The sequence below is a fragment of the Nicotiana sylvestris genome, chromosome 1 (genome assembly GCF_000393655.2).
Source record: "Nicotiana sylvestris chromosome 1, ASM39365v2, whole genome shotgun sequence".
Lineage (NCBI taxonomy): Eukaryota > Viridiplantae > Streptophyta > Magnoliopsida > Solanales > Solanaceae > Nicotiana > Nicotiana sylvestris.
The window spans coordinates 161,786,285-161,799,677 of NC_091057.1; the positions used below are offsets into that span (position 1 = coordinate 161,786,285).

At 35.3% G+C, this 13,393-nt stretch overlaps 1 protein-coding gene across 1 annotated transcript; it reads left to right on the forward strand.

Moving 5' to 3' along the window:
- The first annotated feature begins 8,309 nt into the window (after window positions 1–8,309).
- LOC104226211 (early nodulin-like protein 18) lies at window positions 8,310–12,425 on the forward strand. The gene is made up of 2 exons (XM_009778136.2): window positions 8,310–8,604; window positions 11,723–12,425. Exons 1-2 carry the CDS (start codon window positions 8,400–8,402, stop codon window positions 12,157–12,159), a joined length of 642 nt encoding a protein of 213 aa, XP_009776438.1. The 5' UTR covers window positions 8,310–8,399; the 3' UTR covers window positions 12,160–12,425.
- Window positions 12,426–13,393: the final 968 nt, after the last annotated feature.

Genomic DNA, 13,393 nt, shown 5'->3' on the forward strand with positions numbered 1-13,393 from the left:
TTCCCTTGTCGGAATATTATTGTTCATACTGTTGATTCCCTTATCGGGATGTATTGTTTCTATTGTTTGGGTGGGGATACCAAGAGATCCCCAACACATATATTGAGAATACCAAGAGATCCTCAGCACATATATTGAGGATACCAAGAGATCCTCAACACATATATTGAGGATACCAAGAGATCTCGATCACATATATTGAGGATACCAAGAGACCCTCAGCACATATATTGAGGATACCAAGAGATTCTCGAGATACCAAGAGGTCCCCAGCACATATATTGAGGATACCAACAGATCCTCGGGATACCAAGAGATCCCTAGCACATATATTGAGGATACCAAGAGATCCTCGGGATACTAAGAGATCCCTAGCTCATATACTGAGGATACTAAGATATCCCCGAATATTTACGTTTGGGACTACAGGACGGGATCCCGGAAGATCCCCTGTCGATATTCTGTGAGTGTAAATACATGAAGGGTGATGTCGTGCACTTTCTGTTTGATGTGTTTATTTGTTGCTATCAATTCAAGTGTTCTAACGGTTTAGATCCCCTTACTGATGTGATTCTTTGTGTAAGAACCCATAGTGTTGTCAATACCTCGTCGTACTTATATATATATATATATATATATATATACCTCAAATTTCAATAATTTCTACATTTTTGATTCAATTAGTTTTTCAATTAAATTTCCTTAAATCGTCTGAGGTTGTATTCTACTTAAAAAGGAATTTTTACTAAGTTGTAATTTTTTAAATCCCATGTTAAAAGTAATAATTCATTCGATGTTGTATTTTAATTGAAAATGATAATTTTTTATTCAAATAATTTCTAAAAATAACTTCATCTTTTCTTGTTGAGTTCATAATTGGCTTAGAAGTTGTACTTTACTTTATGTTATGTAAATGAGACTCCTTAAACATCTTAATTGCATTGGTTATGGACCCTATGTACTGAGTAACATGAGAACGTTGTTGTACAAAGAGAGATAGTAATATGTGGGCACAAGGTGCCTAGTGTGCTAAAGGTTTGGTAATTGAGATTATGATACGAGAGATCGAGTTTGAGATCGCTAGAATTGTGCATCAGAAATCATATGATTTATTGAGCTGACATCGCCTTTCTTGTTTAAGTACATTTTTTTACTTGTTTGTATTCCAGCTATGTTGCTATTAATTTATTTGGTTATATTTCGTTTCCATCCATGATTCCCTTTATCGTTTCTACTATTTGTATTTTGATTTATCTCCGCTGTTGATATTATCTCGTTATCTTTATCTCGATATTTCACTATCATATCTTGTTCATTTCATTTGACAAGTAGGTGTCTGGACTGTTCCTCGTCACTACCCCACCGAGGTTAGTCTTGATACTTACTGGGCACCGCCATGGTTTGTTCATACTACACTTCTGTACATTTTTGTGTACAGATTCAGGTATTGATCGATAGTAATTGTGCGGATGGTCGCGGTGGGGACTCACGGTAACCTGTTGCTGCGTTCGCAGGCCTCGGAGTTACTTTCGTTTGTATTTACATTCCATTGATTCCTTCTCGTTTTGGAATAGTGTTGTATTTATTTTATATAACTACTCTTAGAAAGGCTCATGACTTATACCACTGGTTTTAGGGAATTATGATTTATTGAGAATTATTTAATTTGAAGTCAGTAAATGCTAATGTTATTTCAGTAAAAGCTAAGCTTACCTAGTTTAGAGACTAGGTGCCATCACGACTTCTTTTGAGGGATTTTGGGTCGTGACATTAACAGTATTGACAATAATGATATCTAACTTAAAATTTTGAAGGTTTATCTTGAATGTCATAAATCCTTAAGATGCACCAACAAGATTCACTATTTTTGGTATCACACATTAATTTTTTTCTCATGGATTATTACAAGAGGATTTTTGTAAACACAATCTTTTACGAGCTGTTGCTAAAGTATTTATATAAAAATAGTGTCAAATTTCAAAGAGTCAACGTTGCGATTGGACAATGGTAGAGTAAGTAAGATATAGTAACTCACATTAACTTTTTTTAAATTGATGTATATTAAGCTGAGTTGAACTGATTATAAAAAAGGAAAACAATGTGTATCTCATTCATATTTCATAGATGTGAAAAGAGAAAAAGTTAACTCTACGAAGTTGGAAAAAGTTTTTTGAACCTTCAAACACAATTCTTTTAAAATCATCTGATCTCGAGCAGGGAAAAACCTATCTCAGACCCAATGAATTTTACAAGTACTCTGAAACTATCTCAAATGTCATTGGCAGAAAATTTCTCAGAAGATGGATCGTTTGAACATTTAATGGAGTCTAACGCACGAGGAATTAAAATAATATCCCTAACCGAGGAAGGCAGACAGAGAACTTATGAACCTTGAAAATTCTCTATAAATGTGAAACTCTTCGGAAAGCGTATACTATATTATTATCTAAAAAGGAAGATCCAAGAGTTGCGGCATCCCTCAAAGGCATTCTCATAAAGACTACTACATCATCAAATTTAATAAGAAAAAAAATTGGAAAAGGCCCTTCATAGGGGGCCATGGTTCATTAACGACCACTATCTATTAATCATAAAATGGAAACCAAACTTTGTAGCTACCAATGAGAAATTAACAGTCTTAGCGGTATGGATTAGATTATCACAACTGTCGATTGAATTTTACGATGGGAAAATTTTAGAAAAAATCGGGAATGCCATAGGGCGTGTATTAAAGATTGATGCATGCACATCAACCACAGTACGCGGTCGTCATGTTAGGCTTTGTGTTGAATTACTATTGAAATTTCCAGTCCAACCGTTTATCCACATTGGTCGCCATAAACAATACATTCACTACAAAGACGAAAATTTCCTATGCAAAAAACTATGGAACACTGGGTTATACACAAGCCCAATGCACTTATGTTCAAAGGAAAATAGGGACAAATTATCTCCAAACAATGATCAGTCAATCACAATAATAGAATATGTTGATGGGGAGTGGAAATTGTATCTTTTAACAAAGGGAAGAAGCAGCTTCCAAAGGGCAATTCGAAAAGTTTCAACAAATTAATGGAAAATCATAGTAGCTCAGTTATCACTGTAAAATTGTTTAATGTCAATACAGGTAAGTATCTGGATACTCAAGTCTTGCAATACAAGTCTAAAGATCTTATTAGAAAACAAAGAAATATCATTGAAAAGGCTCCAGTTAATTTGTCCACAGGAAATACCACTATCCCAGTCCAAAAAAAACTTCTCTCTCTTAGAAAACGAGCATATGATTTTGTGTGAAATCACTGAAAATCAAAATCCAAATAAAAATATTTATTCTCCTAGACATGAGCACATGGATACATGTTCGGATAATATGGACACGTTAGAAATAAACGTGTCATTGGTTAACATCTTACAAATAGTGGCATGCATAAAAGCACCCCTAATAATAAGATTATCTCACCAACTAATTATGACTCTACTGTTCCTAATAACTAAATTAAAATATTCCTCATACACTAATTATCCTAGAAATCAAATTATCAAAGAAAAGGTATCTTTCTTAGGTCTAGAAAAGGGACCCCCGTGCATGCTTTACAAGTGTCCATCCAAAACTTAATTGACAAACAAACAAATGGCATCTCCTCTACAACACGAAATGGAAGCCAAATCTTTAGAAGATCAAGTTATAAAATATACGTCGGCCCATTCAAATGATAGCAAATTGAAAACCCAATTATTGCCCTAGCTACTAATACTCTTTCTACCACTGGTGAATCCAATGCCACGCATGCCATTAGCCTCCTTAAAAACCACCAACTAATACAAAATGCCATGAATCCCCTCCACTTTAAGGAGAAGACATAGATTAATTCAGATTCTGAGACATCAAAGAGCTCAAAATATGAAAAATTTACCTCTTTTTCCCCCACAAATGGAAAATCCACCAATCATCAATGTCCAACCACCTCATGCACAAGACTACTGGCCCCTTTCATGGATGGAGACAGGACTGCTGGGACATGGAATCTCGTTCAATCTCCAAATAAATGGTCAAGAGACGATAGTTATCCTCCAAAACACCCACTACCTAGCACAGTTGATAACTGAATTGACGAGGCTCGCAATGAACAACTACCTAAACCAAGTATGGGTGAACAATATCTTACACCCACTAGCACCATCTCTGAACCCACACTTGATGCATGCAATGGGGAATCAATGGAACATGCCGCATCATTTCAATCTTGTACAACCACAGAATCTACTTATGAACATTCCCTTATTTTCATAAGAAATCTCTCACAACTAAAGCCCTTCTTCATGCCATAGGGGAGTCCACAACAAGCCTAGGATAAAACAACATCACCGATGGAGAAACAACCAACACCACCTCAGCCACAGATGGTGTGGGAACCAGAACAAGAAGAGTCAGCGATTGAGGAAATAAGAGAACCCCCCAACCTAGGCTTGGAACAGGTTCTGAAGTTCTCAAACCTAGGCGAAGTAAAGGTTTACCTCTTCACGGAGATGCAAGAGAAGAGGCATGTGCTCAACTACCCACTGACATTATACAAGTGCTTATTGGACATCAGACCACCCAAGACCCAACGGTGGGCAATCAATCCATGGTTCTAATCCCTCGCTAAGGAGTATCCCTGACTTTCTACCGAGGGTGAGGGAGAATAGGGACCCAGCAAGCATGAATTTGAATCTAACCATGAATCGTCCAACTAACTTCATTATTTGGAACATTAAGGGAAGAGACAATGATGAACTCTAGGAGATTAAGAGAAACAGTGATGACTCTAAGAGATGATTGACACTCATAGGTCATGCATGGTTACACTACTAAAAACTAGGATGGCAAACCATGCTCAAATGCTTAGTAATTTTGGTTTCTCAAAGATGATAGAAGTACCCGCAAAAGATCAAGCAGGCGGTATGGTGGTAATATGGAATCATAATATGGTCACTATTCATAATTTTGTCCGTAGGAACCAAGAAATATATGCAACAATTGAGGTATTTCTTATTCGTAAATATTGGTTATTTTCATCCATATATGCTAGCACTGACAAATTTAATTGGAATATTATATGGGAAAACATAAAAAATATCTACAAAAACTATAAAGGCCCGTGGATGGTAGGAGGTGACTTTAATGATATTATGGGATCGAATGAAAAATTCGGGGAGAGGCCTATAAACAGTAATAGAGCTTACTTTCTTTGGTCAAAAAATAGTAATTGCAATCTAATAGACATTGGCTATAAGGGTTGCAAATATACGTGGTCAAATCATAGGAAGAGGAGAAAGGGGCTCACCATGGAACGACTAAACAAAATTTAAGGAAATGAGGAATGACTTGAACTATTTCCAAATTATTCAGTAATCCACCTACCTAAAACATACTCAGACCATAACCCTTTATAGAGTTAATCCGTAGAGGTAGACAAGATTATAGACAACCTTTTCGTTTGGAAATTTTCTGGTGTAGACACCCCGACTTCCAAAATCTAGTTAGTAAGAATTGGAATAGAATAGACTATTGCAATGCTAGTTAGAATTTCACAACTAGCATTAAATCGTGGAAAGACAAGACTTTCGGAGATATTTTTGATAAGAAAAATAGAATTTTAGCAAGACTTTAAGGGATCTAAAACTCTAGAAATTACCCTAACAACGATTTTCCTTATATACTAGAGGATAGTCTCAAAAAAATTATAATGACATTCTTAGAATTGAGGAGATAAGGTCTAGGATAACGTGGCTTAATAAAGGAGATGCCAAATCAAGATTTTTTCATATATCTGCATCAACTAGGACGAGGAGAAATAAAATCACCTACTTTAAGGATGATGCTAGCAAGTGGCTAAATGATCAGCACGTGATCATGTCACATGTTTGCAATTATTTTAATTATACTTTCACTATCTCTCACTTGAGTAATGATTGGAATAGCATAAAAACAAACCCTATAGTCACTATAAGTATGATCTAACAACATTAGACAAACCGTTATTAAATAGTGAAATTACAAGGGCACTATTCTCCTTTAAACCTCTTAAAGCTCCTGGGCCGGATGACCTTCATCCCTTTTTTCCCCGAAAAAGTACTGGCATATTATTGGACAATCTGTCAAGAATCTTTATAGAATTTTTAACACTCAACAAATCTCAAATGACATTAATAAAATTTAGGGATACTTACACAAATGTCCCAAATAAGTCTCAATTTACCAATCTCTAGCCATTAGTCATAGACTTACCAAAACTAGTCAAGTACATATAAAAATTGAAAAACCAAATAAATAAGGTTCTTTCTCTCAAACAATCATATGCAAAAGTTACTTTCCATATTTTTAAACATGATTAGTAACATTAGATGCCAGACGAAAAGGAAATTTCATGGATGAGGTATCAAATAAGGTGATGAAATACAAAAAATATATATATACAATATTCCAAAAAGCTAAGCAAAAAAGAACTTCAATGGGTATAGTTGAAATTCACTGAAAACATATAGATAAGTCAATATACAAAATTTGAGGAAGATTGAATGTAATTTGGACTGGTTTTATATCAAAATTCGCAATTAAATCGAGTTCAAAAATTCTTCTGCGACACATGTATCTCACATACATGTATATATGGATATACATGTGATACACAATTGATACAAATATGATACATATGTGATACGTAAATGATATACGTTGTGATACACATATCACTTTTTTCATGTTCAATTTTTACTTCAAATTTTCAATTCAAACCACCTCAAAACTTCACCAAATCATCCCAAAATGGAGATTCAAGCTCCTTAAGTTGTACCCAGTCTATTCTAATAATATTCACTCAAAAGAAAGCAAAAATTTGATATTTTTTGGCTACAGATAGCTAATTAGCCAATATTAGTAATATTTTATGAATTGACCAATTTTTGTAATGAGCTACTTATAAATGCACATAGCTGGCAGTTATCCTAAAATCTACCTTTTACTAATTCCAAAAATTCTAAATGCTAACAATATAAAAAAAAATTAGGCCCATTAACCTTTGTAATACTATCTATAAGACGGTTACCAAAATCTTTGCAAATCCTCTCAAGTCATTTCTAGAATATATTATTAGTCCTTTCCAAATTAGCTTCATGAAACATAGAAGGGCCTCCGATGATGCAATCATTATCTAGGAGTTGGTCTCCAATTTAAAGAAGTTAAAAGGAAAACATGGTCAAATGATTTTATAAATCAATCTCGAAAAAACCTTTGATCGCCTTGAATGGTCGTTCATCTATCGTACACTCAGATACTTTAATTTTCCCCCTAAATTCTTCAAATCTTACTAAACTGTATCTCTACTAGCTCAATAGCGGTCCTAGTTAATGGTACAATCTCCAATCTCTTTTAACCAAGTCGAGGAACTAGGTAAGGTGATCCTATATATCGTTATACTTTGTATGGAGATATTCTTTAGATTTATTAATCACCAAGTAGATATACACAATTGGAATCCTATTGCTACATGAAGAAGAAGCTCCCATTTCTCACACATGTTTTTCGCGAATGACCTAACATTAATGGCCAAAGCAAATAACAAATAATGTCAAGCCATAAAAATAGGTCTAAACTATTTTTGTAGCCTATAGGCCAATGTATAAATACTACAAAATCAAAAATCCTTTTTCTCAAACAACTACTCCCCAAACATGATTAAGGATAATACTAACAACTTGAGAGTTAAAAAAAGTGACTCTTTTGGAATTTATTTGGGATCCCAATCCTAACCAAAATTTCAATACTCGCTGAATACCACTTTATTATAGACAAAATGAGGGCAAGACTGGCTTCCTAGAAGACTAGATTTATTAACATAGCAGAAAGAATCACACTAGCACAATCATGCCTTAATTCAATCCCCAACCACTATATGCAATACACCTTTCTCCCAAACTAAATCTTGAAAAATATTGATAAAGTACAAATGGACTTTATATGGGGAATTACCGCAGAAAATAAAAAACTCGATCTAATCAAATGGTCTACCGTGTGCCAACAAAAGTCCAATGTGGGCCTAGGCATATGAAATCCAACATGACTATTGTGTATTGGAAAAAAAGGGATAAAAGTAAAAGATAAAGCAATTTGCTATTAAATATAAATTATATTGTACTCTTTATTTTAGGGGGACACAATTAAAATATTTAAGGGGTGTCATATATATGCACCAATATATATTATATGTATATACAAGATTTATACCGTACTAACGGATCACGTGACCCCTTACCGGTGCTATTTCTTCTTTATATTATACCTTACCTATGTCACGAGTAAATGCAACTAATCCCAGATCGTCAAACCTGAGTACCAACACAACTGTGCCCATTTCTCGCACATGGCCATGGCGGTGGATTCCATGGTCTTCTTTGTAGCCGTAGCTCTGTTCTTCAATTTGGCAGCTTCACAGTCAACTGCAAAATACACAAACCACACAGTTGGTGGTCCAGCTGGTTGGTTCTACAACATCAACACTAAAAAGACTTCCGCTGATTACTCTGCTTGGGCTGCTAAACAGACTTTTAATCTTGGTGATTATCTGAGTAAGTTCTTGATATATTTTAGCACCCTTTTTGGTCGTTGCCGTTTCTTGTTTGATGGGTTTAGTCGAATCTGTATGAAACAGTGGGGAGATGAGATGGATGGAAATTTAAATATTTGATCTGCTTTGCTTTTGACTTGTACATTGAAGAAATTTAATGTTTGACTCTCTGGTATTTGCTTAAGTTGCTGACTGCTTGAGCATCTTTAGTAAGACTGAGCAGGGTGATTTTTTTTTTTTGAAGTCAATGTTACTCCTTTTTAGATTATTATGATTGGAGGAGTTGAATCTAATTGTGGATTTTGGGGAGATAGACTTGTTAACAAACTTAGAAATATCTGCTATTAGTAAAACTTGGAGCTACTAGACATAATCTAAACAGTGACTGATCTATACTGGTTCTGAGTATATATTGTTGAAATTCCTTAGAATGTATATTCTTATGCTCAGTTTATATCCTTTGCCACAAAGGAGTAGTGAATCCTGTGGTACCCTACACCCATTGACTTGAGTGTTGGATCCACTTTTTGTATCTAAGGCAAGTAGGGATGCTAGTGAAGAGTCTTGAGAGATCAGAAGTTATTTTTAACTTGGAACTTGTGTGGTTATTGCCGATTACTTGGCGATATCTGAGCAAGTTGTAGTGCTTGATTTGGTCTTACATTCCCTGATCCTGAAATCCCAATGACTTTTTAAGCTCAAGAATGCTAAGCATATCTTTCTTTTCTGCTGCTACAACTCCTCACCCATCTTATGTTATAGACTTTTCCATTTGATAGAGCAGATCAGTGGTACACAATCTTTTTTGTTGACATATCTTTTCCTTTATTCCTTGCATTTCTTTGATTTCCCGGATCTCGAAAATTAGTACATAAATTAAAGACCAATGACCAAAGCAGTTCTCAATCCAACAATTTTCTTAAGTTTTATGACACAATAAATAATATGAAAGAGACGTGATACCGCCACCACCAGCAGGTCCATTTGTGTGTAATGCTATGAACTCTTTTGTGAAGTGGATTGCTTGTTCCTCCTCCTCAAATAAACCATCCATTCATAATCTAATATCTTGACTATCCCTTGGCAAATCTTCATCTATGCTGGCAGCCTTCAGGCTATCCAGTCCAATGATATAGGAAACTATATATTTGCTTACGCCAGGGTATACTTCTTCCATCCATTATCTTACCTGGAAAAAAATTAAAAGTGAAAACTCTACATTTCTTAATCTAGTACTGCAGGAGCCAAGAATAAACATAGGGAGAACAATAACAGCAATCCACGAAGGGAAGTAGAGACTTGTATACCAAAATTCAGCAGCTTTAGCACGTTTGACACACTGATATCCACCATAGGATACCTCTCCCCAGCCTTTCTACCCCTTGTCATGAAAATGAGCCACTTACCAAGTTAGAATAGAAAAACATCCATCAATCCAGTGATAGAAAATAACAAATAGCCTACAAAAGACACTTGCTGAAGTAGAACTGAAGGAAAATGATGCTGAGAGTAGACAGCAATCTTAAAAGTACAAATTAACCTTTCACAAACTAACCTAATGAGATTATAGTGGTGCTACTGCGTTGGAGAAATACATCCATTAAAAGGTCTTATGGTCCAAAAGATGGTACACTAAGTAACAATAACATTATATTAGGAGGGCATCAAAATCCCAATTAATTATGAATGGAAGAGTTGGTGAGGGCATTGTTTGATAGTGCATGGGATTCAATACTTTCTATCTTGTTTTGACTCATGCAATTAGGGGCAAAGCAGCAGATGACATCAAAACAGGTGACAATTATATCTTCGGGCTCTTATGATTATGACCACCCAGAATCCAAAACAAAATGTTGACAAGTGGGAGACGACATGTACAATAGGGAATTAAACTTACGTAAATCACAAGTTATTTAACCAATTATTGCTTTTGGGACCACATGACAATAGAAAGGAAGAAAGCTCCACTTTCTATGTGTGTTACACATGAACAAAGAGATTACATTGGAGGCCAGCAACAATAGTTTATTATGAGCTGATGCAGATGGCTTTGCCCCACCACCGAGGACTTTACTGCTTGATAATGTCTGAAATGAAACATCTTGAAAATCTACAACTTGTGCCAAGGAAAAGACAAGGTCCCAACATAACTCTTCTCTGATTTAAGCTTTTCACAATCTTTCCCTATTCAATCTAGATAGCTAATAAGACTTGCAAAATATTTACCACATCTGGGGACTTTTGGCTTGAATTTCATTGTTTAACGTTAGTTAAGTAGGTAAATATTATTATTGTTTAACGTTAGTTAAGTCGGTAAATATGATCCTTTTCTGAAAAAAGGACTTTTGGCTTGCATTTCATCCTAGAATCTTTATTTCCCGTTTCAATCATATGTCATTTGAATCTACTATGTTCAGATATGCTGTGAAATGGTTAGATCAAGGTGAGAAAATATTTGAGGTAGGTTGCGTTGCTGTTTTAGCGAGTCGAAGTGAAATGGATTTTAGGTAGTTATGGCTTGCCCACTTGTTTTCTTGAAGGATACAGTGGTACTAATGAAGACGGTTTACTTCCCATTCCACGTCCTGTTATCTTGATGCAAAAGTTAAACTTTCTTAGTGTACAACTATTGGGATAACTATGATCTAGAAACAGGCGTAGAGTAGTTTCAATTTTCTTATACCTTGCATGTCTATTATTGTCTAATCAGAAAAAGAATAATTGATTATGTAAGGGATGTGTAGCTGATAAGTTTCTGATAGTTCAAGTAGAAAAATTTAGATGTCATAAGTGAGTTGTCAGTCCCATTAAAGGGATTTCTGGTGTGTTTACATGTGATCATAACTCACAAGTATGATGAACGTCACAACTAAGCGATCTTGAGATTATACAGAACATGGCACATGTGATCGTGTTTCATTCATAATTCATCAGTCTCCCAATTGTATGAACTGTTGTACGTTCTCTGTTGTATTTTTCCAGCTGGCGAACCTGGGAGGAACTCCGAATTTCATTGAAACTTTTTATTGCTATTTGCAATAATTACCAAATTGCTAACTTATCATATGTTGGTTTTGTATATCACGGTATTCTGATTTGTTTTTAATTTATGTGTTTAGTATTTAGTACAAACACCAATCAGACAGTTATTCAAACATACAATGAGACCACATATAGGAATTGCAGCATGGATGATGCTTCAGATGATGATACATTTCAGTATCAAGGAGGCAGCAATGAGTTTGGGGAAGCAATGACAGTCGCTGTTCCATTGACCATCGAGGGAGCACAATACTACTTCTCCGATGCTGATGATGGCACCCAATGCCTGAATGGGATGGCATTTGAGATCAAAGTGGGACATGGTATAGGACTTCCTCCGAACCTCAACCAACCACCTCCTCCACCCTATGTGGAACCGCCATCCACGGTTGAGGCGGAGTCACCGCCTATTACCGTAGTAACCAACCGCCCTAACGGTGGTGGTGTGAGGAGCAGTACTGGACTCTTCTTGGTGGTTTCTATACTTGTAGTGTTGGTGTTGCATTTGGTCTGAGGTAGAAGGAATATACTTATTAGTTCTCTTGAGGATCTGGATAGCTCCATGGCAGATTGAGTTGTTGGAGCTATCTTATTGTTTAGAAATGAGAGAGAGAAAAGGAGTTAATTCAAATTATTACAGGTTTTTTATTCAACATATAGTCATATTTTCATTCAACTATCCTCGTTTTAGTGATTCTTGCCTGTATCTACCACAGGGCTACATTGAGCAATCTACTTTCACCAAGAAAATTCTAATAAAACTTTCTGATGATTTTGCGACTTTTGGTGGTTTCTTTGTGGCTTGGTTGTGAACGAAGTATATATACAAGATACATTGAACATGTTAGTGCAGGAGTCTTTATATAGATAATTTGAGTCGTACTCGTATATATGAATAGAAATTTAATTTACTCTAGAAAGTTGAACAAGATACAAAATTTCGACCATACACTTTATCCTGTTCCAGGTAGTATCAAAACGGCCGTGGAAGCTTTTACTCTAGGGGGTGCTCTTCGTTGAAATTGTTCGTTTGGAAATTTCTCGAAAAGTGGGTAGTCTGTTGGTGAAATTTAAATGTTAATGCATTTTTCAAGTGCTTTATATGACACGAATATATTTTAGGACAAAAAATATTCAATCTCAAAATATAGACCAATCAAGAACGCATAATACATATGAATAATCCATAAATGAGAAACTATACACTGGAAATAAAGGCCATTTTTAACATTGGTAGAAACTAGGTCATATTTATCGGCAAAATCCATAAATGAGAAATTGAATACTAGAATGAGTCATTCCAATATTTGTCGGCAAAATCCATAAATGTAGTATCTTGACATTAAAGACAGCCACAAAGGAGATATATTAGCCATGAAACTCAAAGCATCGGAACAAATGGGGCAATTGCACAAATGGCTTTTATTTGATGCCACTATTTAAATTTTGTCTCCGTAATTCACTGTACTAAATTTGTCTGTAAAAAAATAAATATCATGAAACCACTTTTAAAGGTGAAATTTGACCCACCAAACTAACATGAACAAAGCTTGAAGCGTAACCTCAAAGAAGGCCATTTAGTAACGCAAATAATAGGGGACAAATGAAGCCATCTACCGTTAGAGGCGGATCTAGGATTTTTAGTACATGATGCACTACTAAAAAAAGAGAAAAAAATGTATTAAGTAGAAATTGACCCCTCTTCCTCTTGGCAAATAACTCAACTTTCAATCAAATGCACTATTGAA

Coding starts and splice junctions, on each gene's coding strand:
- LOC104226211 (XM_009778136.2), top strand. CDS start 8,400: ATGGCCATGGCGGTGGATTCCATGGTCTTCTTTGTAGCCGTAGCTCTG. Junction 8,605..11,722: donor TAATCTTGGTGATTATCTGA/GTAAGTTCTTGA, acceptor TTATGTGTTTAG/TATTTAGTACAAACACCAAT.